This window comes from Hippoglossus hippoglossus, chromosome 7 (genome assembly GCF_009819705.1).
Source record: "Hippoglossus hippoglossus isolate fHipHip1 chromosome 7, fHipHip1.pri, whole genome shotgun sequence".
Classification (NCBI taxonomy): Eukaryota; Metazoa; Chordata; class Actinopteri; order Pleuronectiformes; family Pleuronectidae; genus Hippoglossus; species Hippoglossus hippoglossus.
Window position 1 is genome coordinate 15,792,924 of NC_047157.1, and position 27,207 is coordinate 15,820,130.

General features: G+C 45.2%; 1 protein-coding gene across 3 annotated transcripts in view; it reads left to right on the plus strand.

The window, feature by feature from the left end:
- Positions 1-27,207, plus strand: part of rarga (retinoic acid receptor gamma a) — a 42,750-nt gene that overhangs the window by 1,762 nt on the left and 13,781 nt on the right. The window contains exons 1-2 of one of the 3 annotated variants that reach the window (XM_034590804.1): positions 3,917-4,057; positions 11,506-11,879. In XM_034590804.1, coding sequence (XP_034446695.1) covers positions 11,711-11,879 — 169 coding nt within the window. In that variant the 5' untranslated portion in view covers positions 3,917-4,057; positions 11,506-11,710. Of the gene's footprint in view, positions 1-3,916; positions 4,058-11,505; positions 11,880-21,825; positions 22,371-27,207 lie in introns of those variants that run through there. The other 2 variants (XM_034590805.1, XM_034590806.1) reach the window with 2 other exon arrangements.

The following is a 27,207-nucleotide window of genomic DNA, read 5'->3' on the forward strand; positions in this document are numbered from 1 at the left end:
TAAGGAAAGTATAGACAGGAGAGCCGTTCACCTTTCATTGGACACACGTTTTTTGGGGAACAGTCAAGAGGAGCGCTCATGTGCTGGCACACGCACACATGGTGGCTGTGTCGACAACCTCTGAATGCAACCCAAAATGTACACACACACACACACACACACACACACACACACACGTTCTCCCCCTCTACCCTTCTCTTTTTCCCTTCATTTCTCCTGCAGTAAAAAGCTCTTGGCTCTCTCTCGCTCTTTCAAGCTTTGTGCTCATTTGTTTTTCTTAGACGAGTACATAGTGCTATATGCCCTTCGGTCCCTAACACATACATTTCTCCTTTTGCCATGAGTAACTCATTTTTCCTGCGAGTAATATTCCTCAGTGTATGTTTTTACTTCAAGGCGGTTGGACTCTAAATGAGCGCACTTTGCCAGGCGGGATGAATGAGCTCCTTCATTTCACAGGATGTGTGTTTAAGTCTGTAACCAAGAAAGTGCAAGCAAGTGTATATTTGTGTGTTGTGTGTGTGTGTGTGTGTGTGCGTTTATTATGAACGCCTGTGTGTGTGTGTGTGTGTGTGTGTGTGTGTGTGTGTGTGTGTGTGTGTGTGTGTGTGTGTGTGTGTGTGTGTGTGTGTGTGTGTGTGTGTGTGTGTGTGTGTGTGTGTGTGTGTGTGTGGATGACTCTTGAGTGGGGTGTGTGCGTTCGCCCCGCGTCCCCTGCCTGTCTCAGTGCGGCACCAAACTGCACATGACATCAATCTGAATGTGGGGGAAATAGTGATCTCATTACAGGCATCTTGTTACTGATTAAAACCTGCCGCCAACAGGCAACAGATCCCTGCGCCCTTTCTCACCTCCCACCACCAATCCACCCCCGCTCCTCCCTCTACAATCCATCCATCTCTCCATCTTACCCTCCAGTTTTCTTCCGCTCTTCTCTCACACGCCTGTGATTCCCCGTACCAGCGTCCCTCTCGCCCTCCAAGCCCATCTTTCCTCCTCCTCCTCCTCCTCGCTCCATCTCTTTTTAACCCTTCTAGCTTCACTTCCTCCCTGTTTTGCTCCTTCCAATATCCCCCCCCCGTTTCCTCCTTCCTCCCGTGCCTCTGCTCCTTTTCCTCTGCCAGCGAGCCCCAGGCCTCCGCTCCATGGCTCCATGAATGCAAATACGGTCGTGTCTAAAGTGGAAACACACGACTGAGTATGATGTTTCCATGAATATTTCATATGTTCTTAAACACACCCAGAGAAGCCGAACAATACCCGTGTTTGCCGGGTGACTTCCTGTGAGGAATAGCCTCACTGCATATTCAACTTTTTGTCAGAGCGCACTGTGTTAGGATTGATGTCAGGGCAGTGTGTTATGATGTCACAGGCTGGAGTTAATGATACGAGAACAGCGGGGGCCATAGGCCATGTTTCCAGTGGTGCCCGGAGAGAGAGATAGCACCCTGATCTATCTTCATTATCCCCCACTCTGCAGCCTCCCAGACACAATGATCATAAATCTCTGCCTGGAGCACACTTCACTGACACTGAAACACAAACACTAGTAACCTTTGACCTTTTCGCTGCTACTGCCTACACACACACTCATCCAACGCACACAGCACGCATATACACATTTTCCTATCTGAAGACGTGCACACACATGTGCAAATCCTAAACGCGTGGCCCGCCCCCCCTCCCCCCTCCAGTTCACTGTCATGATTTAATAAGGAGGACAGCAGGCCCTGCGCACTGACACACACACACACGACTATCTTCATGCACTTGACTGCACATTCTGACACAAACTCATGGTCTCACTCAGGCTGATGGCATCACATCAGATTGAAATTCACACTTCACACTTCTCATCACTTTAGCAGCTTGTATACAGATAGATTTTTTTCTTTCTTTTTCCAGTGTGTTTTGGCTGCATTTACCTCCTTGTTTCAAATTACACAATTGCTGATTTAGCACTGCTATGTAAACGGTGAAGGGATTTCTGTTAGTCTTCGAGGCCTCGTAAGCAACACATAAATCAAATGTAAACGAGATAAGGATCAGTGGAAGTGCTCTTTGCAGTATGGCTTGGATCTGCGCTTCCTGAATATAAGGTTTCCTCAAAATGGCAACAGTTCCTCTCAGTGCTTATCCATTCATTTGCCCTGATTATGTTCTGGCAAATCCACATCAAAAAAAATGTATGAAAGAGCATTTCAGTAAGCTACTGTGGGCCATATGTGGCTGTAAAGATTGGAAACACATTTTCTTTTATTATGATAGCTTGACTTTATCCTAGAGACACTTTGGGGTCAGTGTATTTGAGCATAAGATCTCTGACTGCATCAGGCCAATTACCGAGGTTTACAAACAACATAAGCAGCAGCTATAGCCGGTCTTAAATGTTCATGTAGCTGGGAAGACCGAGGAGGAGGAAAAGTTTCACATGCTGCGTTGGTAGGAAATTCTGGTTCGGCCAGATTTAGGAGAGGGAAGTGATGCATGGCCAATATGCCTGAAGGGCATCGTTTTAGATGAAGTTTCCGAATAAGTAGTGCATGTATAAGTTGGTTATTTTGAAGATTCTTGCATCTCTTGATTGGTTGAGACATGCATTCAACTAGATGTTGCATACTTTTGCAGGAGAGGAGCAGTTGCGTATTTTCTAGCCTGACATTTTTATTGATGTAGGCTCCACTGAAGAGGTGAAAGTGCCCGCTGAGGTGCCAGTTGAGGTGTGCCTTGTCCTCCTCCTCCCAGCTCTGAGGTTTGAGTCGCTCCTCATAACCAAAACAACTTGAGAAACATTACATTCAGAAAAACAGGGCACACACCCAGAACCACAAACACATAAACACACATCTGAAACCCATGATCTCATATGGAGTGAGGGGCACGTTCAGGGGCACACCCAAATCTCTTGCTGCTGCTGCACAGATCTGCCATCTTACAACAGGATGTCCCTGCAGCTGATGTGTCACTGCTAGTTTCATTTTAATCATTTTGATAAAAAAAAAAAACTAACTTGAAAATGAATGGCAGCATGTTGACATATGTTTAGTATCCCACAGATTTTCATTTATCTAAATAAAGCCAGGATGTTTTAGACGTCCTGTTAGTTGAATCTTTGCCCAAGACTTTCTTATTAATTTTAAAAAGAATCCTTATACTTGCTGTCTTTTATTGTTAAGTCCCTTCACTTTAGCATTAGCAATGCTAATATAGTTGTGATTTATTATCGGTGCTGTGGGATGATTTGCACAGAAACATTGCAAGCAATAAAACCCAGAGCCAAACACAAACATGAGTTGCACAAAAACATCATCATCTACATGTGATTGTGTCGAGCAGACATTTGGGGCTAAAGTGCATTATGTTTATTCTATAAATTGATAACAGCGGGAATCAAAGTGAAACCACTTAGATGTTCTTGGAAGAATAAACCTGTTGGCTTGTCATTAAAATAGCATCTCTGTTAAATCACAAAAACAATAACCTCCCTTGAACTTATTGATCAAACACGAATGATGCGAGTTGCCGACATGACTCTTGCATTTCGACATGCACAAACAGTTTGTAGGTAAACCGAATCTTTAGCCAAAAAGATGAAGGAGAAAGAAAAAAAAAAGAATTCAGTGAGAGACAAAGAAGGGAGAGAGAATTAAAAACAGAAACTTGGGCTCTGTGGGCCTTTTTCTTCCCTGCAGGCATTTTGTGGCGTGTGAAAAAATGTGCTGTATATTTGAAGTGTTGGGCCACGTGACAAAGGAAGGCTTTATGAATCAGAGAGCATAATTATTTCTCAGTGAGTGAGCGAGTGAGTGTGCGTCTGTCTTTGGGGAGTGAAAGAGTGATTTTAAGAGGTAGAGACTGGGAGAGGAGGAGGAGGGTGCAAGAGAGTGAGTGAGGGAGGGAGAGAGAGAGAGAGACTCATTGCTGCTCTGTCTTTGCTGTCAGAAGGACTCTGATGAACGTACACACATCTTTTCTCCTTCTCCTGGGCTCGCGCCGCTCATCAGACCATTCAAGTTGTTGATCCGTCTGTCGGCCTCATCAGCACGAGAGGGGGTGAGTCCGAAAGTTTACAAACTATAACTTTAGCCATTGTTTGTCTTCCTTCACCCTTTTCTCTCTCTCTCTCTTAAAGGAGAGAAAGAAGGAGAGAGAGAGAGAGGGAGAGAGAGAGAGAGTGCATTTTTTTGGGAAGAGTTTTAATTGATGACAGAAACCGAGTTGAGGCGCCTTGCGACAATTAATCGTTGTTTTCCTGAAATCTGAGCAGATTCTCATGTGTAAACACTTAAACGTCCACATGTTTGTTTGCATGCAGTGTTTCAGCATGTTTCTTTCTTTCTGTGTCATAAATGTGACCCCGGTGTTAAAAGAAAACAACTTGAACATGTGTGCGTGCCTTTGCGAACATATGTGCTTATTAATGAGTGTTTCATGTGTTACCCAGTGCCTGTGGAGCGCTTTATTATTAGCATATGTATGTGTGTGTGTTAGTGTGCGCACACTTGCATGTGTTTGATGTGTATTCACCAGAGGAGTCACCAGTCCTTGACCTGTTTTTTTTTTTTTTTTTCAACCAACATATGAACATTTGGAATAGAGACGCATTGTTTTCCACATTTTAAAGAACAGAGGCTAATTCCTGTGGAGTGAGGTGTGTCTGCAGCTCTGGCCTTAGTTTACATGGACGTTTATTCATTGTGTTCCCATAGTTAGCAGCATGCCAGAGAAGATTATTTATTGACGCTGGCATATGCGCTAGGTTAACAGGTTCCACTTGTTAACAGCCATGTGTAGCACATTGCGCTTGGTGCTGTTTGATTTGGATATCAGATAAAGATCCAAGTGGCTAATGTCAGAATGGAGCTTTGCTTTATTGCTCCAGCGGTTACTGGTCTTTAGGTAAGACGCTGCAGCTGGACTGCCATGGCTCTGCACCTGCTGTCCGCCGCTTATTTCCCCTGGTGGACGTGACATAAGTGTGAGGGCAAGTTTGAAGTGATTTATAAAAGAAGAGAAACGGCCGCACAGCTGAGTGAGGGATTCCTGCTCGAAGGCCGGATATATATTTTTGTAGCCCTGTGCTCTCATCTGGTCCGTCAGTTTGACACAGAGTCGGTGACATCTGGAGTGGAAGAAACAGAGATCATCCCTTCCTTCAGAGCACCACCCTCGGGTCTTTATTATTATTTGTTCCTGGACAGGTTGTCCATACAGAGTCGTTTTACCAGCGCAGGGTTCAGTCCCAGCTTTGTGCTTGTCTTCAGTCACAGTTTGGAATCAATTATTATTTGTGCTTGCTGTTATATGCTCCAGATGTGTATGGATCATTACTCATGTTCCCTGTAATTGTGTTCATAAGTGTGTTGTGTTGTAGCGCCGTCTCGCCTCACTAAAAACATTCTTCCACTTTTGTTGTTGTAAATATTTACACATCAAGCGGCCTTAAAAATTCTTTAGTCGGTGCTCACATACTCTCTGTCAGCACGCATCAGTAATAACACACATGCTTTATGTTCATAGAAATAACTACTTATGAACAAAAGCATGAATGAGACCTTCTTTCTTCTATTGGCACATTGTGATTAGTGGTAGTTTTCCATTCATACGGTCTGGGCTTTAAATCTAGACATGTCTGGTGTGGATCACAAAGCTAAATGTCTTAAAAAATATAGTAAAACTATGAGAAACACAGAATAAAGTAGGATATAACAACAATAAACAACTTTGTTTGTTGGACTTATTCCTTCTAGTAAAACGTTTACAAATGTAAAAAAAAAAAAATAACACATGTTTACCAGTGTATGTCTGTTTTTCTTTTTTTAAGTGTAAAACCTGCTGGGTTGTATGATGCTGCATTTCAGGTGGAACCTCTGGAACAATAGTTGACCCATAAAAGCGTCTGTTTGCTAAATCCTCTGTGACAGCACTTTGAGCGGTAAATCTGGGAGTTGTTGATACCTGTCTTTCTCTGGAATTTTCTATCGCAATTAAGGCCAAGTGGTGGGGAGGAGTTAGACAGGTGGTTGTCGGGGAATGGAGGGGCTCTCTCCGCTGCCACGCTATAATTAACAAGGAAACTATCTGCGCACCATTTCCTCTGTCTATTTTTGCAGGTGTGCCGCTCTGATTGTGAGGATTTACATTTTCGGCCTGCCTCCGAGCGCTCATTAAAAGTTCTTTTGGCACACAAGTTAGACTTGCAAGAATGTGTGTTGCCTTGCATGTTGTGCTTGCATATAAGTGTGTGTGTGTGTGTGTGTGTGTGTGTGTGTGTGTGTGTGTGTGTGTGTGTGTGTGTGTGTGTGTGTGTGTGTGTGTGTGTGTGTGTGTGTGTGTGTGTGTGTGTGTGTGTGTGTGTGGGTTTGGGCCTGCTGCTGTCTTGAATGTTGCTTTGACTCCCGAGGCTAAAAGTGGTGAAACCCATCCATTAGTTGTCTCTTTATTCTCTGTTGACCCGGAGTGAAGTTGGAGAAACACTGTCATATAGTTGCCTATGTGAATACACAGACTGCTTGAGATGTAGTAGAAGCGCCAACTTTATTTTTCACTTCTAGAAGAGAGGCCATCACACTGTTGGCAATGTTACAGTTTCTTCACTTACTTGATTTCCTGTCTCTCTGGCTCTCAGCTTATTTCTCAAAAATTCTCACCATTACGTCTTTGCCCATTTCCTGTTGTGGTGTGTTTTGCTTACTTCGGCTGGACCCACTGCTGCAGTCTCAATGTGGAGTACTCCAAAGAGCACTACCACATCATGGAAACAGCAAGCTGTCAGAATGACTTCATCATGTCACAAAGTGTTTTATGTCTCACTGAGTTCTCACTCTTTCCATACCTCTCTCCACCAGTGCAAGTCAGCACGGTACATTCGATTTGAACAAAGAAAAGAGAAGGGACAAAAAAAAGCAATTAATGATTAAAGATTGCATAAAGACACTCCCAAGTGGCACTCCTGAAAAACAATACGTCTTGAAGTGACAAGTGATTACACAGAGGTGCTACTTTGCATTGTTGCTGTAAGCAAATACGAGTTTGTACGATGCCGAGAGCAGGCAGATGTCAAACAAGTCTGAGGCGATGGTATGCAGATCTGTTTGGAGACACTGGACTGTCTGTCACTAGGTGTCTCTCTCAGAGCCATTAGCCAACCACTTGTTAAAAGACTGGAAGCTGACAGCTTTGTATCAGATAATAGTGCTGAGGATATTGTTTTCACAGCCAAAATACTGTTGACGCCAGCAACAAGATCAGATAACGCTGTCCTGATCCAGTTTCACTTGGAGCATTTTATTGTTTTTTCAACAGCTCTGAGCCCATTAAACAGTTCTGCAGCCCTGTTTGCTCATATTGTAGCAGCGATAATGACACTAAATGTTCATTTGGCTCCAAGCAGTTGGAAAAGCCAGCCTGTCAACTCAGTTAAGACACACTGGCTGTGAAAATCATTGTTTACCTGCTGTGGTAGAATGACTTCATCCTCGACCCAAAACCTAAACTTAACCCTCTGTGCTTCAAGTCGCTTCCTTTACGAAGTTACTGAGCATAAATCATTTTGTGATGTTCTTCTTGACAATTGGAAGACCGTGCCTGGGAGACATGCGCAGTTCGTAACAAAACAGGAGCGGGCAAGTCAGAGGTGGAAAAAAGAGGGAGAGGACTGTGTGATTGTGCCAAGCTTTTCCTGCTAAGATACATGGTACAGTATCTCCAGGCTGTGAATTTACAATAAAATCCTTTTGAGTTAAAGTTTTGACTTGCATCTCTTTGTGAGCTGATTGACACATATTTTTCGTTTCTCACCTTGCAGGAAAAAAATCTGAAAATCTGTATATTGTTTGCCTCCAGGAAAACTTTGGATTGAAAAGTGCAACAAAAACAAGTCCCTGCAAGAACCACGGTGCAGAGAGGAGAGTCGTAAAAGTTTTGACTTCAAAAGGCAAATATCCACAAAGAAAAACATACAATTATAACTCAATATAACCTCACACGCAGTTACTGTAAATTCGTTTATGCTTTCCTAAACTGGAATTAGAAAAGTTCTCTGGTAAACAAAGCGGGGCAGCCACGGCACCCAGAGTTCTGCTCCTATACGCAGAGTAATCACCTGTGGTTTCTTGTGCTGAATAAAAAATCCCGCCGCCTCTCATAAGTTGTGTGGTACAGAGCTTCCTGTGATGCCTTGATTTATTTGTTATGTTTGACTGCAGTCTTTAATGCCTGAGGGGCCTCACTCTGTCACAACGGTTAAGGTGCAATTGTTGTTTTGCTCACAGAGGATTTGATACCCTTTGTTTGACAGACATTCAATCTGTGGGAACTGTTCTTTCACTCTCTCTTCTTTCTTTCTTTCTTTCTTTCTTTCTTTCTTTCTTTCTTTCTTTCTTTCTTTCTTTCTTTCTTTCTTTTTTCTGTCTCCTCCTCCTCCTCCTCCTCCATTCTCTCCGTTTTCTTTAGTTGAAATCCAAACTCTTTAGCAAACAAGGAAATCTCATTCTCTCGAAGCGTGCCTCGCCTTGTAGCTCCCGCTCCAAATCGCTGACTTGAGTGATTTCATTTCATTTGCTACACGACATCTTGTCCTGATAAAATCAATGGATTATCTCAAGTGTAACCAATGAGTCTGCTGTAACATGATGAACTTCTGTGAGGTCTGACACTCCACTATCTACAGAAACAGCCAAAGTAAATTTAAACTGCCACAGTGCACCTCCAAGGCAATGACGGAAAGTCCCAGCAGCAGCAGCAGCCGTGAACCCACCCATCGCTGGCCGTGGTGCTCCTCGCCTGCCTGGCCGCCTGCTGCCTCCTGTGTGCCCCCCAGGCTCAGGGGAAGTGGGGAGGCCCTCAATGCCCATTTGGCCCTGGCTAACAGGGGATGAGGTCACTCCAAATTCCCCTTATCCCCTTATAGCCCCAGACGGGCTGGCGAAGTGAGCCTACCACAGGACCCGACATAAAACATAAATGGCTCTGTAAAAACTGCTGTGCTGATGTGACTCATTAAAAAACACTGGCGCCAACTCTTTTATTAATTCATTATTTTGTTTGGGGAGAGAAAAGTCGCTGGGTTTTATTTTTAAATGATGTTTCCCCCTGTCTCCATTCTTAGTTTCTTTTTTTCTTCTTTTCTTTGTTTCGTGACTTGAATACAGTGACACAGCGGATTACTTAGGTATGGTTCTCATGCTTGGTCATAATTTCTGGATTAGTTTACTGTTGTGTCCTCCTGTGGGAGTACAAAAGCCGCATGCATACAGTTGGACGCTCTGGCCTGGATTTTCTTTCTTTGCTCACACTTCTTCATTTCTCCTCTCTTCTCCTAGCACTCGCAGACAGATTGTGCTGCCTTTATGGGGCCTGGTTTGAGTTCATGAGGCAGATACCCAAACGGGCGAAACACTGGCCAAGAACATACTCATAATACACACACACACACACACACACACACACACACACACACACACACACACACACACACACACACACACACACATTATGAGTCTGCTGGCAGTTTTGTTTTTCCAATCCGTACTTCTTCTCCCATTAGGCCCACTGTGAAATGTCTAGTGATGTTTTTGTGTGTAAGCGGCACAGTGGAACTTCTACGTAGGGTCATGGTACAAGTTGTATAAGCAGTAGAAGATGGGGTGCGTGTGGGGGGGAGGCAAAGGGGAGAACTGGGTACAAGGACGTGATTATAGAGCGGAGATGCGGTGTGGGAAAAAAAATCAAAGGTAGAGCTCGGATGAGGAGCAGGCTGAAAAAAAGGGAAATAAAGAAAGCAAGAAAAGAGGAGAGAAGGAAGGAAAAGAAAAAGAAAGATGGCAGTAAGGCTGTGTTGGCAGGATGGGGGTGGGTGCCTATCGGCGGCTGCTCCTTCCTGAAACGTGGCCACCCGAGCCTGCCTGGGCCCTGGATGCACATGTGGAACAGTTTACTGTAATGGAACTCTAAATTAGTGGTGGTTTGAAGCTGCCTGCAGCAGTAGGGTGTAATTAACTGGCTCTGTTGAAAGAGAAAGAGCCAGAAAGAGAGGCAGGGAGGGAGCCAGAGCCCTGGAAAAGGCAAGGGGTGAGGTGTGTGTGTGTGCGTGTGTGTGTGTGTGCGTGTGTGTGTGTGTGTGTGTGTGTGAGAGAGAGAGAGAGACCGGGAGCTCTTTTTTTCAGTCCTTGATTGCATGTGTATGAGTTTCAGACTATGTGGTGCATATGTGTGCGTCTTGGAAATCTCTCGCTGTTTTTCCTGGGCACGGCGCCACCTCTTAGTGCCCCCCAGTGCCCAGACCCTGTCACTGTTTCTCTACACTTTTTTGCCCAGTTCAGCAGTTCACCGATTGACCCTTAGATCTTTTCATTTTTCCCCCTCCCCTCCTCATTTCTTTGTTTATACCAAATTCACTACCAAGATTTTTTCCCTGTCTTTTCTCCCAGATTCACAAGCCACAGCAGTTCCAAATTCCTTGGCTCTGCTCTTTTTCAAAGCCACATTTTAAAAAACAAGCTGATCACACCACGCACTCGTGAAATCACGCTAGGGAAGCGAAAGGCAGAAGGAAAACATGAAAAAAAAGAAAATGGGAGGCTTTAGTGGGATTTTTCCTCCTCTTGTATTAACAGGGAGGCATAACTGCAGCCTTGTCCACACTTGAGCCCGACTTGTCTCTGCCTACTGTGTGGAGTCAAAGTGACGAGCCGGCTGCAGGAGGCTAGAGCCAAAATGACTCTGTGGGATGGGAGCCTGACCTCAAGAGAAGATAGTTGGAAGTGACAGCAGCAGTTAGCAATCAGTGGATCTCATTTTCCCTAGCCCCTACCCCCATCGACCCCCCCCCCCATCCCCCCCCCATGCCCTGGACCCCGTGTCTGGGCCTCTGGTCCTGGGGGAAAGAGGCAGAGAGGCAGGCTGCTGTGCTAGGCTGGCAGCAGGAACAGAGGAGCTCTTTATAGTAGAGTTCTGGTGATTTAAATCATATGGCATAGCCTGGAATCACTGTAGAAGTCTGGAAGCTCTTCAAAACTGCAGGAACAAGAGCTCTCTCTCTTTTTCTCGCTCTCTTCGCCCCCCCACCTCCCTCGCTCCCTCGCTCCCTCCCGCTCTTCCCTGTTATAACTTTTTCCAAACTTCTTTCTTATTTTCTTTTCCCCTCGCCCAGTCCCAGTTTTTCTGGCTTTTCCTCTCACAGCTCACTCATTCTTTTTCCCTCACGTCTTTATCTGTTTTGATTCTCGCCGCCTTCCGCGGCTTCCTCCTTCCTTCCCATTCTCTCATACCTGTTGGGGTGAAGTTTGCACATCCTTCTTTCATTACAACTGTGTAAACTATTCTCTGTCCCAGAACATAGATGGACGAGAGTTGATGCGAGGTGAATTGTGTTCGTGGAGTCCACAGAGGACCTCAGCACAAACCGCTGGTTTTATTTTCATGTCAGAAACACTTACCCTCGGGTTTTGTGTGGTGAAACATTTGAGTAAAAATTGACAAATTTCTCTGCCTTCTCCTTCTCAGAAAAGAGATCTGATGACTGTTCTAAAGTGGAGTCCGACCTTCCCTCAATAAAACCCGAAGTCCCGTCATCGTTCATCAGTTCCCCACATCCTGACGGTCTTCAAGAGGCCACGGATTTCAACATTTCCACCAGGATTTCCAGGTGTTTTGAAAGCCGTTACATTCACACAGCGGCCTGCTGCGTACCCCTCGGTGCTCTGTCGCCATGGCTACCAACAGGGAACAGCAGGTGGGTCACATGACCGGCTTCCCACCTGCTGTCTACCCCTTCGCCTTCAACTCCATGAGAAGCCACTCCCCCTTCGACCTGCTGGCCAACACCAGCCTGTTTGGGAGATTTGGTGCTGACCTGCCCAAAGAGATGGCCGCTCTCTGTGAGTAATTTCCATCACGGTTTGACTGTTTACTGTGTCTCATATGTTATTTTCCATTTCAACACAAACTACATATAGGGCCCACACCGTCATTTTCAATCGGGTTACATTAAACAATTTGGGCTTGCACTGGAAATAGGAGAATACAACAATTTAAATTGCACTTCATTATGTGTAATTTTGTGGAAACGGAAAAAACTTTAGGGTCTGTTTGTGATATAGGACGAGTGGTAGCGAAAGAGGAAAAAAAATCCCCCAAAGAAACTATGAAGTAAAAGCCCACTTTCATCAATGCAATGATTACTCTGCTGCTGTGGTTTCCTTATAGATGCTTGTAGATGGTGTGGTTGTGACCACAAAGTGCACTGGTGTCTCTCTCTCACTCTGTGTGTGTGTGTGTGTGTGTGTGTGTGTGTGTGTGTGTGTGTGTGTGTGTGTGTGTGTGTGTGTGTGTGTGTGTGTGTGTGTGTGTGTGTGTGTGTGTGTGTGTGTGTGTGTGTGTGTGTGTGTGTGTGCGTGCGTGCGTGCGTGCGTGCGTGCGTGCGTGCGCGTGTGTGTGTGCGCGTGTATGTGTGGATCTCTCGCAGAGCTTTTGTGAGGCCGGGAACCCACAAGTCTGCAATTAGAGACAAAACAACATTCTTTCAGTGTGAGGTGACGAGAGTGCAAAGCGTCAACAAACATAACAAACAATTTATTTACTTATTTGTTAGGTTTTTTTCAAAATGAATATACTACATGTAGTAAGGAGGGAAAGGTGAGCTGAAGCTGAGGGCAGGATTCAAACCACTAATATGCTCCTGTAGTTTCTGACTTTTCAGTTCTCGACTCGACCACAGGGGGCACTGTTGTATTCTGAAGTGCAAGGATGGGATGATGTATGGAGCACAGAGCACAAAGAGGAGCTTGTTGACAATCCAGTGTGTTTTTCTGTTATGGAAAAACTGGGCAGATTACACAAACACTGCGGACATAAATCACTCACTGTCGAAAACACCTGTTAGTTGTAAAACGCAGGTTTTTAATCAGCATTAGGATTGTTGGTCAGGAAGTGTAAAAAAAAACACTGTGGCATAATTAACTGCAGAAGATGAAAGAAAGACAGAGAGAGAGAAAAGAGAAGGAGCACTTTTGCTTCATGAGGTAAAGGTAAGCAGGAGAAACCTTATCCGGGTGCAGCGCTAAGGGGTCGGCAGGTGGTGGTGAGTGGTAGGTGGTGGAGGGACTAATAATAATGGGGGTGGGTGGCAACAGCTGAGTGCAGAGCCTGAGAGCCCCCCCTGCCTGTGTGTGTGCAGTCCCCCTCTCTCCCCCCACCACCGCAGCATGCCTGAGCACCTCTCCTGCCTTTCAGCTGTCAATCACTACCTCGCCCCCCCACCCTCCTGACACCCAGTCTTCTCAACCCCACGCTCAACCCCCCCTTTTTCTTGCTGCTGCTGCCCACCTAATCCTAAAGGTATTTTCGCAGAGAGAGAGAGAGAGAGAGAGAGAGAGAGAGAGAGAGAGAGAGAGAGAGAGAGAGCACCTGGGGGTAATGTGGTGGAATCCAAGAACACACCCTGCTAGGAAAACACACAGATACACACATGCAAACATACCACCAGAGACACTCTTCCCACACTTTCTGTCTCTCTCTCTCACACACACAAACACACACTTACACACACACACGCACAGAGTTTCTTTCATCGAAAAACGAGAAACATACTCCTGACGCAGAGCAAAATCCCACAGCACTGACAGATGGATCGTTTTTGGTTTTTACACTGGCATGAGTTAAGACAAAAACTAAGTATCTAAAAGCATAAACAGACACAGGCAACCACATGCACTGGGACTTCATACATGGCTGCTTGTACTGACACATCCACACTGGCAGCAGTGTCGTTCGCGGGGTTAAAGACTGCACTTATTTGGTCTAAGGTCTGTGTCAGAGCCTAAACAAGGTCGGGGTCAAAGATTAAGTCGGGATCATCGTGACAATTCACTTCAACTCGGCTTTATGTGAAGAGAATGACCCTTTTATACAATTTGTATGTCAATATTAGCGTGTTCCTGTCTTACAAATCAAAGTCTGTGTTGGACTATTATTTAACATTGTTCATATTAGAATCATTATTATTATGGATTTGCTTCTGGCAGACTCAAATGAGCAACAAATTCAAATATAATTATTTTTTATTTAAATAAAGGCTTCAACTTTTATATTTTCATTATCAAATAATAGTTTTTTTTCCCCAATTGATTATTTAGTTTACATGTCAGAAAATACAAATTCTCTTGACTTTTTCATTAAAAAAATCTTTTATAATTGGAACCACTGTATTTTTAGCCTTTTCTGACTTTTAACAATTAACCATTTGAAACGGTTGGTGTTGATTGATTGTTTGTCAACTGATGAATCAATTCATGGCCTAATTGAGTTATTATATATAGCGTTAGATATGACAATTTGTGTTAAAGCTCCCACAAAAATACAGTTACACTCTGTATCAGTTTAAGGTTTAGCCTCGGTGGAAAACTCTCAGCTGTCAGCATCGCCTTTTAAAACATCCTACTGGTGTATCCCCTGACAAGGAATGTTACAAGTCATTTTACTGACAGCAGTCTCAATCCCCACTCTCTTAAATGTGAGCAGAGAAGACAAAAGGCCTTGGTTTAGACATTCCCCAGGCCCTGTTTTTCTTCTTCTACTTCTTCTCCAGGAGTTGGCTTAACAGGCCTGCTCATTGTTGTCAGGGCTGTCTGTAGGCCAGACTGAAAAAATACCTTCCACATAAAGGGAGTAGCACTGTGGACATTTCTCTCTGTGTGTGTGCGTGCTTGTGTGTGCAGTAAATAGCTCCGTGTTCATGCACGGCGTCAGAGCTTAGTGTGTAATTGTTGTTAGAAAGGTAGTCCGGGTGACACCTACCTTTTGTTGGGTGTGCACGCTGTGCCGACAGGTTGGCGCACCTCTTGTGGCGACGCTCTGTTTTGGCACCAGAGTGTCTTTGGAAATACCTGTTTTGCACAGAGGTGGGAAGAGACAGGAAAGGGGAGGGATGGGGTATAGGCAGACTGTGTTTGCACATGTAGAGATAGTTGACTTTTCTCAGCTCTTAATGCATAGGAAGCAAGTGGACCTAGAAATCCTTGGCGCTTCACTTCAACTGTGTGAATGAGGTTCACTGACCATGTGGGTGTGCTGCAAGACACTCATCCCTACCACCCATATCTTTATGAAGGCGCAGTGGCGCTAGTTCATCCATGAGAGTCTCCGACGGCTCTCTGTGCAGCGTGGAGCGGAGGCCGTTATCAGTTGATCCCTGTCATTATGGGAGTCCTTCAAACAAACAGTTGGAAGCCCATTAAGGCCACTTACTATGTGATAACATCGCCACTGAGCCCTGAAACACCTCTCTAAGCTTTCACCAATCAGGGCCGGAGCCCTGGCCCCAAACCCAGCCACAGGGATGTTTTGAAAAGCTGGTAGGTCATTTCCTTCAGCCCACATGGCTCGGACCAAAATGTGAAGTCCTTTTACTGCACTCGGACTTTCCATTCATACTATAATTTCTAGCTTCACGCCGAGTGATGGAAACCGAGTGCTCATGAGGGGCTCAGCTGTGAGAGGCTGAGCTGCATCACAGTGGGATGAAATTAAAAGCATTGTATTAATAGAATGGAATGAATAGCATGTTGAAACTTGTGCAAAAGCTGTCGGAGTCTGCTCAGTTGTGCCTCTGGTGGATACAAAGTGAAAAGTTGTTTATGTAAAGTTGGTAATGGATCTTTATGCAATACACACACACACACACACACATAAAGAGCAGCATACTGCCTGCCAAGCATGTACACATGCATCCATGTGTGCACAGTTGCACACACACTCACGCATACACACAGACACACACATACACAAATCATTAAGTAGGAGAGGCTGTGAAAAGGAGCAAAATGTCCCAGCAGAAAAAAAAATATCCTCATGCAGAGTGATATAATTAAAAACACTCATTGCATTCTTATACTCACACACACACACACACACACATAAGGAGGTCATGTTGGCTTTAGGAGCTTGGGGAGTTGCGTAAAGGAGCCATTTTGGTGGGAAATGTGGTATGAGAGGGAATGTAAAAGCGAACATTTAAATGGTGGAGAGGGACAGCAGGGAAGGATGTCGACTAACAGAGTGAAGCCTTCTCCACTGAAGGCGAAGCTGAGCACAAACAGCACATTGTGCCGCCTGATTTATTTTCATAAAGGTTGAAGTGCTGGGTTTCAGCCCATCCTGGATGGAGGTCTGTAGGTATGTGGTTGACGCTGTGGGTTTGGATTTGTCTGGGTGCATATGTGTGTGTGCTCATGTGGGTATACTGTATATTTGAGTGAAGGGAGGGAGGGAGACGAAAGAGAAAGTAAGCTATGTATGGATATGAAAATGATGAGCTCAGCCCCGCTACCCCTCACTTCCCTCAAGGCACAAGGTTCCCGATAGACACAGAAAGACAAAAACTCTCATCACAGTGTTGTTCTCCTCTCACTGTTTGCTCCTGTGTGAGTGTTCACTGAAGTGTTTGCTCTTGAGAGCAAAGCAGATCCATCGTTGACCTCCGCCAATCTTAGCGGCATTTACCGATCTTTGTCTGATTCATTGGTTGTGCTGAAAAAATGGGCCGAGCCCAGAGTGACACATTACAAATGATTTCAAAGTATTTTAGAGAGAAATCTTCAAGAATGACAGATTAATTCGAGATTTACAGAAATCTATTTTTGTTGGCAACATATGCAATCCAGGGTCAATTTATTACAAATGTCTTCATAGCATATGGTTGATAATCATTTAAAGGATTGAAATGAGAAGTTTCCATATAGTGAAAGGGATTTGTAATTTGGCACTGATGTACAATGTGTATTTTGATAGGTATCAATACTATTAGCACTGATCTGAGGTTTTAGATCATCCTTCCATTCTGTGCAAAGATAACATTGTATCAAAATCCTTTTAGAAATCTTTCTCTGATCACTTCTGGATCGGTTCCGTTTCCAATTATGAAAGAAGGTACTTCATTAAATTGTGAAGCATCCAGGTATTAAGCTAAATCAGTGCTAGTATTAGATTTGACCCTGACCCTCAAATGTTATGAATGCTGAAATTTCATCAGAAAAAAAGCAGCATCATAGAGCCATCTGCTTGCTGGCATCTCTGTCGCTATGACCATGTTCAACATAGCAAATTAGCAATGCTAGGACTGCACCACTTGTGTGTAGTTGTGTGTGATGGCAACATGTGTGGCGCTGTTTGGCTGCGTCCTTGATCCATCAGTGTGACTGGAGCCTCCTCTGCTTTAATAAACAGCTCTGCGTGGACTGACATCCCTGCTTTCATCTCCCTGGGCAACCACAAGCCTCAAGATGACAGGCGCTCTACCCCTTTCAATTTTTTGGAAATCGATTCCCCTCACGTCGCTCTTTTATTTTGCAACCATTGCTGGCCATGATTCAAAAGATGAGGGGGAGATGTCCACTTTGTTTTTCCAGACATATTTAACCACCCACAGAAGAAGTTTTTGTGAGTGATAGTGAGTGGAATATCTTTCCCTCGGATGATATCCCCCTAAACCCTCTCGGCTTGCCTCTTAAATTCCCTCTCTCTCCTCTTTTGGATTTCCTTTTGTTATCCTTCTCCGCAAGTTGGAGCCAATTTGCCGTAAGTGCTGGAAACCTGCTGCATCTTTGCGTGTATTTGTATTCTACTGTGTATGCGTGCTAGCTTGTGCCTGCTTGTATGGAAACTCGGCAAAGGTTGCGCGTAAGGGAGAGGCCACTTAGTGCAGCTCTGACATGACGACAGATGAAGATAAAGAGGTTACTATTAAAAATGGGAGGTGTCTGTTTTCAGATGGGCCTTTGTGGGCACGTGCAAGACCAAGAGCGTGCAATGGCGAGAAAGGAGAGACGGGGCCCTTAGAAGGCGTGGGAGGGCACACAGGCACATGACAGAACGAGATGGGGGTTTCTTATGTTTGGAACAACAATTAAGAGATCTGTCTTTTTTTTCCCCCCTCACAAAACAAGTGTAGCAAAATGTCATGACAGTGCAGTTAGAGGGAGAGAGAAAGGACCAGAGTCAAAGAGACTTTGCTGAAAGATGGCCAAGACTGATAGTGCTCTGAAAAGTAGCTCTGTTAGGCCGTCGGTGGGACCAGCGTGTGAACGGAGGCGCACATGGCCGCTCTCTCTCCCTCTCTCATAAGTCATACCTCACTATCCCCACATCCCTCCCCTCCGTGACACACCAGGTATCTTCCGGAGATATATAGAGAGTGAGGTAAATGAGTTGATAAGAGTTCATGTCGTGTCAGACCTGAACATGTGTAAAACCTGCGTCTGGTGGAGCGGTTGATGGATGTGATGGGGAGGAACGCCAGGATTGTGCTCTGTTTCCACTGACAAACATAAAAACACACCGTCGCTCAAATAAAATAATTTAGTTTAAAATTTGTACCTGAAAAGGACAAAACTGCACAGACACTGTTTGTTAACTCCTTCATTAAGAAACTTTATTCTTTAATTGAACCTATATTGTGTGCGTGCGTGTGTGCGTGTGTGCGTGTGTGTGTGTGCGTGTGCGTGTGTGCGTGTGTGTGTGTGTGTGTGTGTGTGAGAACAGGTATTACTTATGTTGTGGGGACCTATATCTGTCTTACTTTCGTCCCCATTACCTAAATCATAGAATTTTAAGGTGAAGAGATGTTTTAACTAAGGTTAAAATAAGGGCAAGTGTTAGGGTTAGGCAACTAACTGTGGTTAAGGTTAGAGAAAGTCTTCAGGAAAACCCTCAAAGTCAATGTAAGTCATAGTGAAACGTGTGTGAGTGCGCGTGTGTGTGCACACTCTGTGTAACCTGAATCTGGCTGTAGTGGGAGGCCGCTGTGGACTAGTGTTCAGTATCTCTATCATCACCGGCAATCTGTTTCAGCATGTCCACACACTGCACACATGCTCACATCAGCAATGGAAAAGCTCTACATTCCTTTCAAACTCACCATGCTGCGTTTAGTGCAAAGGCATTTAAAAACAAGCTGCCTTTATTGCCTTACACACCACCGTGTTGTTGACTGCTTGCCTGGAACCTGAATGACTGTATACAGAGGAAGTGGCAACAATGTGGAGTTTACGTCTTATCTGTAATTGGCATCAGAGTGTCAGACAGTAGTAAAGCCAGATTTTTCTATAGGCTGTAGCCCATGTGGCGCAATAAGCAGGGTCCCTCAGATAAAGAGGTGAAACATCAAAGATGTCAAATCCTTTCGCCGAGGGAAATTTTTAAACATTTTCAATATGTGTTAAAATGTGTGCTGCGTAGTTAAACGTGATTGAAAGCAGCAGACACACAAAATGACCAGTGAGTTGGCAGCCACTGAAAATGAAACATTTCCAAAACCAGAAACAAAAGCAGAGAACTTTGTCAACTAAAACAAATCATGTAGTCGGGAAAAATGGCCATGGGGAACTTGATGAAATGGGGGGAGAGTATTTGCAGAAACAGAGGGGAGAAGAAAAAAAAAAGGAATGGAGGAGAGCGATGCAGAGCCAGAGAGTGAGGGAGAGAAGGAAGGAGGGCAGAATGAGTTTGGGGGGAAAGTTAGTGGCCCAGTGGGGGTTTCTTCCAGAGTTCAACCTCTCTGGCTGGGGAAGGAAGGGGAGGAGGGAGGGGAGGTAGGGACCGGCCTGGGTCAGCAGAAGTATGGAGTATGTGTAGATTAGATGTCTAAACTCACTCTGCAAAGCCTCTGAAGTGCTGGAAGACTCGGCTCACAATGCTGCTATGTGCCAATAAGATGAGAACACAGGGTTAGTGGTCTGAATCATAGTCTCAAACACGGTAAAAAAACAAAAGCCGAAACAAGGACAGAGTCAGATATGGCTCCATAAATCTGCAAAAATAGAAAAAAAAGGTTTCAAGTGTGAGCGCATGATATTATTAATCGATGGGGTTGCAGCTCGCTGGCCCAGAGAGCAGCCCTGGCATACAACGCCGATGTTACATAGAACATTTGAACACCATGGGGATTAGCCAGCTTTTAGTTTCCAGGATACTGCATGAAACCAGCAGTGAGAGAAAGAGAGAGAAAAAAGACAGGAAGGAGACGATAGACGAGTGTGAGAAGAATGCTTGTGGGTCATAAAAAATTTGACTTGGGGCATTGATGATTTAATCTGAAATGCATCCAGATCGGGACATTTTTCCAGTGGGTGGAGAGGTAGAAGAAGGACAAACTGTCAGCAGGGGCATCGTTCGTCGATAACAGTTTGCTCTATTTTTTGGGTAAGGGTTAGGGTTAGGGTTTGCCGTCATAAAGCTCCCCTCTTTTATGACCTGACAACTGTACGAAGAAACACTTAAAAACCACTGATGTTGTTTGCTGCTTGATGCAACAAAAGAGCTGTTAAATGTGTGTGTCTGTTTGTGTGTATATATGCGAGGCCTGTCAGCCCACATGTGTGCGTGCCAGCTTGAGAAAACAAACAAGACGTCTCTGAACTGGAGGAACGGCTTTTAGGTCAATAAACATTTTTAATCAAAATCACTCGAAAATGGGCCCAAACGTGAAAGCATGGTTTGTTTCATGAGACAGGAAAAAGAGTGAAGTGTTAGACAGAGGAGGGAGGGAGGGAGGGAGGGAGGGAAGGAGGGAGGGCACTGTGTGTTTATGGAGAGCGTAGCCAGCAGCACAGATTGACAGGAAATGGTGTCTTTTTTGCCTGCTGGGCCATACCACTTGTACTGGTCTGACAGGGGGAGATGAATGTGCGGGGACCACAGACTGAAGCCATTCTATTATCATATATCTCCCATTGTATCAGGCTGTTTGCTTAAGCCCGGCCTGAGTCTATCCGTCTGCTGAGCAACAGTTAGGGCCAGTGACAGGCTGTTTCATTGACCGCAGACCACCTATTGATTTGCTCTGATTTAACATCACTGTGAAGGAGTGCTGCGTTTTAAATTGGATTTTCTTTTTTTAGAACAACCTGCGTTAAAGAAGACTAAACTAGGATTAGCTTGAATTTCTCTTGATCATTCAGGTGGCAGGGTGCTTTTAAAAATGTTGTTTTCATGCCCGCTCAACTTCACCACATCTGCATCCGTGCACGTCTGTGAAAGGTTGCTCAGAGATAAATCACAAACAAGGTCAAGTGAACCTGTGAGAAGTGTGTCCAGCACATGGTGTGTTTGTATATTGGGGGGTATTTGTCTGTGTAAATGCACTGCGGGGATTGAGCAAGGCAGCCCTCATTCATCACTGTTAAAGCACTTCCAGAGGGAGAGACACAGAGGAGAACTGCCCATCCTCTGTTCGCTCACACAGACAAGAGAGGAGGGAGGGATTTATCCTGGCATCTGGTTTCTGGGTTCAACCACAGCACAATGTTCTCTCTCTCTCTCTCTGTGTCTCTGGCTCTCTTCCTCTCACACACACATACACACCCGGCCAGTGGCTGGACTTTAATATGGTTATGATTAGAGACGGGGGGCTCAGAGAAGGGAGGGGAGGTGGTGGTGGTGGGGGCTCATATTTACTGCAGGGGAACTGGGGGAGGTGCGACGTAAAGACAGACAGAGAAGGGGACCAGATCTGAATGGGAAGCGATGGGAGGGGGGGGGGGGGGTGGGGCTGTGTTTGTTTGCGTTCGGGGTTGAAATATGAAGCACAAAAGCAGCACAAAAAAAAAGGCAAGAGAAGAATGGGAATAAAAGTTTTGTCCTCTAACCAGATCAGCTCTTTGGCCAGTGCAGTCTCTGCTGGACGGCCCCCTCTCCTCCCTCTCCCTCCTTTCTCCCCCCTCCTACTGGGTTCCTCTATCCCTCCCTCTCTGGCATTCTCTCTCTCTCTCTCTCTCTGTGTCTCTCCACCCCCTCTCAGAGCGTCATGCAGAGGCTGTTGGTTTGCTCCGCCGTGTCTGGGGCTCAGCGAGAGCTGTGAGAGGCTGTTATTTAGGTCTGTTACAGCAGACAGGGAGCAGCTCACCCAAGGGCAGGGGGAGAGTAGAGAGTCAGAGTCACGCTCAGCTCAGCTCAGCTCAGCTCAGCCAGGCAGGACCCAGATCTGCATTCCAGCTGAGAGGGAGAAAGGGGAAACTCCAGCATTGGCAGGAAAGGACAGCAGAGACAGAGAGGGAGAGAGTGACAGTGAGAGATAAGTGAAGGCAGCAGATCCAGCGAGCTGTTGCTGCTGTTTGTTGTTGTCACTGGCTCGGAGAGTGACGTGAGCGGTGGAAGCAGGGCAGGATACAGGCAGGACTGAGAGCTCATAGGGATTTTTTTTTTTTTGTTGCTGTGAGTGGGGGGGGGTGCCATGTTTGACTGTATGGAGGCTCTGGGAATGGGCCCCCGTCAGCTCTATGATGTCACCAGCCGCGGTGCATGCATGCTACGGAAGGCGAGCCCCTTCTTTGCAGGCCTGGACCCCTTTGCTTGGACAGGCAGTGCCAGCATTCAGTGTAAGTGGCATCCTGTTAGTATTTCTTGTATGACACAACCATGTCTCTCTCTCTCTCTCTCTCTCTCTCTCTCTCTCTCTCTCTCTCTCTCTCTCTCGCGCGCTCTCTGTCCCTCTGTCTCCCTCCCTCTCTCTCTCTCTCTGTCTCTCATGTTACTGCCTTGTTTACCCCTCAGGGCTTGGCTAAGGGGGCTGCTGTCAGGGGCTACAGAGCAACACAGGAAAAGACTGGGACAGACAGTCTCCTCTCCTCTCCTCTCCTCTCCTCTCCTCTCCTCTCCTCTCGCCCATAGCCAGTTTGAGCTGCTCAGCCATCTGAAAGAAACTCCCTGCTATGATATGATGTGGACTGTGTGTTTGTGTACTTGTGTGTGCCTGTGTGCCTGTGTGTGTGCCTGTGTGTGTGTCCGTGTCCGTGTTTGACTTGTGACTTCAGGTCCATGGAGTTAAGTTTCAGCGACAGTGATGTATTTCACATGAAATAATAATGAGTGTGGCCTGTTTAATATTACAGATGTTGAAAGTTTGGTGCAGTCCTCATAGGTCGGAGGTTTGTTTATGCTTCTGGATACTCGATGGATAATGATATTCCTCTAGATTCAAAGAGCCATGAATTAATAAGTAGATGAATTATCTAATGGATAAATGGAGGAATAAATTAGAGATGTGGAATGTCTTTAAGAAAGCCAAGGGTTATTCTGGCCAGCTTTCATTTTGCTCTTTTTCTCTGTCAGCCTCTCATTCAGCAGGCCTGTCTCTGGACAGACAATATTGGGGTCCATTTCCATACACTTCCAGGGGGCCGCTACGGCTGTGAGACAGCGTGTGAGAGTGGAAAAGGAGTGGGGGGGGGGGGGGGGGGGGGGGGGGGGGGGGGGGGTGTCGTACATCGTATGGTGGGAGAAGCCAAGCCAGATATGACAGTGGAAAAACAATCGGAAATAAAAAATGGAGCAGTGGGATAAACAGCGTAACTGGGTTCTTGTTACAAGCAGCTTTTTGACTTTTTTTCCATTTTGGATATTTCTGTTTGTTCACCCTCCTGCTTTTTGTTCCTTTTTACTGCCTCTTGAGGGGAGTCATCTGTCTTCATTAATCGTGAAGACACCAGCATTTCAGTGGCTGTCATGCACACTGGCCGAGCTTTAATGAAGACAGATGCCCTGTCAGTGGAGGCCGAGGCCAGGGGGGACTCCAGCCAGCCCAGCCTACTCTGCTTAGCTAGGGGAGCCCTGATGATAACAAGATGAGATTTGTTTATTTAATCAATCAGGCCTCTATGGCCTCTCCTTTTAACCCATTCACACACATGCATATGTTTAAAAATTGGGCCTCTATATAGCAGAAGTAGTACATTTTTCTTTTGGGTCTTTGTTCCAGAAAAATCAAAGAGATAAAAAGTCCTGAGAAGCTGCCCCCGAGGGTCTGAGAGTTGAGTCTAACAGAGCGGAGCAAAGTGGAGGCCGGTGTGGTGTACTGTTTCAAGCCCTCTGTGCCCAGTAACCTTTGTAAACAAGGCTGCCCTATCCCCACACGACGAGCCATAATGCCTCTCTTTGCTGAAGCAGTTGCCCCTCATTGTCCTCATCAATGAGGCTGATGAATTGATGTTTGAGTCTGATATCTCATTAAGCCAGCCCAGCTGCACAACAGAGGGACCTGTCTGGCTCCTAATGCCACACTCACACAAGCAGACACACGGCACACCAGAATAGCCACTGGGTTTGTGTGAGAGAGTCACCTGGCCCTGGCTGGATACTCACCAATTAATTACTGTGGTCAAACTCTGTTTTCTTTTCTGTTTACATAAAGACAAAGAAAACAAACAGGAGTTGAAAGAAAGTCAAATGTAGGCTTTCAAAAAAATCTGTCTTGATAAAAGGTTTGTTCTCCTAAATCTTCCCAAAAATGACTATTTACTGTTCACGTCAGCAAATCTCCTGCGGTGATAAGTGTCACTGTTGTTGGCCGTTGGCCGGGGACATGGTCAGTTTTCCTGTGTTTTTGTTCACCAGCAGGAGACCTCAATGTCAGAGGTTAGTCAGAGGCTACGGCCTGGCCAATGTCGGATCTACACCATGTGTGGTGGCCTTGTCAGGACGCTGAAAAGGAGACCCTTTCAACCAGCTTGGCTTGTGTAATGCTCTTAAGTGCCTTATGCCACGGAGCTGGTACTACATCTGAGCTGCCCTGGACGTAAGGATAATGGACACTGATTTAGTCATACGTCAATGAGAACTGAATTAGTCAACTGCCAGGGAAGCCATTTGAGAGAGCCTATGCAGACCAATCCCCTCTCTGTCAATGTTCATTTGCTTAGAAGAATGAGGCAATTACACTTAGCAGTTCTCCAGGGTCAGAAGAAGGGGAAGTGTGTTTTTCTCCCCAAAATACACCCGCAGCAGCTCGATCTTTTCGGACACTGTTTGGAAATAAATTGTGACGCTCTGAAGTGATACATACAAGTCACTGACGAGGCAGTGACGAATCACTTGAGTAATCCCTCACTATACGTGTGCAATCAGACACACGCCTCTTTGTTTTCTCTTAATGTGCTGCTCAAATGTGAATTGAGGAGCTAATTGAAATGGGGGTGTATCTCGGCAGCAGTGGCAGAGAAATAAGAGCTTCCTGTAACCGCTGGCACATTCTGGCCCCGATCATTTTCTCCCTGATAGAAGTCGGCAGTTATTTCATTATAATTACAAAAGATTCAATTAAAAGATTAGAATGCCTGAGGGGGCAGGACAGGGGGAAATAGATAGTGGTATCTTGGTTAGTGGGGTGGCGTAACAGAGTGTGAATGAAGGAGACTTATAATTCCACAGCTGCCGTTCTAATGAGGACTTGTCATTGCTGTTATATATACATAAACCTTGTTGATCCTTTTCAAGATAATGTCAAATGAACGTGCTGAAGTTAAAAGGCTTAAGTAGTCAGTTGGGCCAAGGTCACTGAGTCGTAATTGATATGGCCGTGGGGGAGAAAAACCTTCACTTGTCTCTGAAAACAATTATGCCGATGCAACTTAACGGGCTGTTTGAAGTAGAAAATCCGTACTGAGTGAAAACACGGAAGCACGAGATTCAATCTGTTTTGCTCTGTAATTTCAGACAGTTATCCAAAAATGCGGCCTGTTTTAGAGAGAGCAGGTTGTACACACAGAGGGAAAGGTGCACATTTATTTACAAATATGTTTTCTGGGCCTTTACTCCAACATTGAGCTTTTCTCTGCAGTAGACAGACATATAACAAGATAACAAATGATAATATAATAAAAGACAGTTGTAATTACATAAAATCTGCCTGTTTACAAATACCCTAAAAAACGTAAGGTCTCGTCCTTACTATTGTAGAGTGCCTTGAGATAATGTATATGTATGTATGTATATGTATATAAAAATAAAATTGAACTGAATAATAAATAATAGATACAAAATGTAATTATATTTGTATATAGCTATGTCTAATTAACAATTTATAAACACTTCAAGAGTGCATATAAAGGCTAAATAAAAAGGGATCAAATTAAAGTGCTACCATATAGTTTAACACCAAATGCTACATCAATGTATTAAATCTGAAACTATATCAGTAAATTAAACTGTTGAACCTGATTATACCTGTATCATAGTGTAATATTTGCTGAATTGAATTACATTTCAACATGGGGCTTGGAGCTGTTTTCAGTATGAGAACTGCTTGTGTTGCAGTATCACACCACCTTGCTAACAGATCTGTCTTAGCTCTGCAGTAATAGCTGAGCCCATTAATAGGCAACGCTGCCTATAAATAAACAGATTAAATCCCTGCAGTTGCTTTACGTTAGATTTTTTTACACAAGCTCCCTTTCATGTGTGGTATGGGTGTCAGCCTCATAGCTTGCATGTGTGGAGTCTGTATGTGAACTCCTATATGTCAGTACATCCAGTGTTTACGTGTCTGTTTGTCCAGTGATGGGCACCAATGGGCTGCTGTGTCAAATACAGACGCAGACAATATGCCAGCCTGGATTCCTCAGGCTTGTGTTGGAATCCCCGCTCTGCTTAAATAGCAGTTTATAGCCCCTGAGCAGCGTCAGTCACACCGCTGTAAATAAAACTCATCAACCATCATGTGGAAGCTGAATCTTTCACCTCGCAGCGGCTGTTTGCTCTTTTTTCAGCACAATTTCACAAGAGTGCTAACTGTGAAACATAAAGAGGAATCCTGCTCAGCTGAAACATTGTGGAGCACAACGTGACCGAGCAGGCTGATAACCGAGAATAAAATCTGGTCTTTCGTAAGTTCTTTCACAATAGTTTGCTGGTCACAGAGATTTTGTGGCTGCCCACCCTCACACCTTTGTCTGGCTGCTGCTATTGTAGCTGTTTACTGAGACCAGCTCTTTGCCTGCCAGGGACATTTTCCCCTTGTACAAAGGCGTGGGCAACTGGCAAGCCATGTGTGTGCATATGTGTGTACCTTGGCATTTATTTTTGTGCACCTGCTGTCCTTGTGCATGTAATGTTGAGAGTTTATTTCACTGGTGAGTATGCAATGTACTGATGCACATGTGCCCTTGTGTACAGTATATATAGGAGTATGTGTATGTCAGCCTGGAGCCAGGTGTGAGCCGAGTGTGAAGAGAGCAGTTCTGTTACCACCGTGTTATTGACTGACGGCTTGGCTCGAGCGTTGCTAGGGGCTCGGTGTTATGAGAAGTGGAGGGCTCGGGCAGCCACGCCGGGACGAGGAACCCAGACGAGCCCGGCTGTCCTGCCTCCGTGCATGTGTGAATGGGCTGTGTTTACGCAGCAGACTGTGTTTGGCAGGGAGCGGTGGGCGGCTGGTGTAGT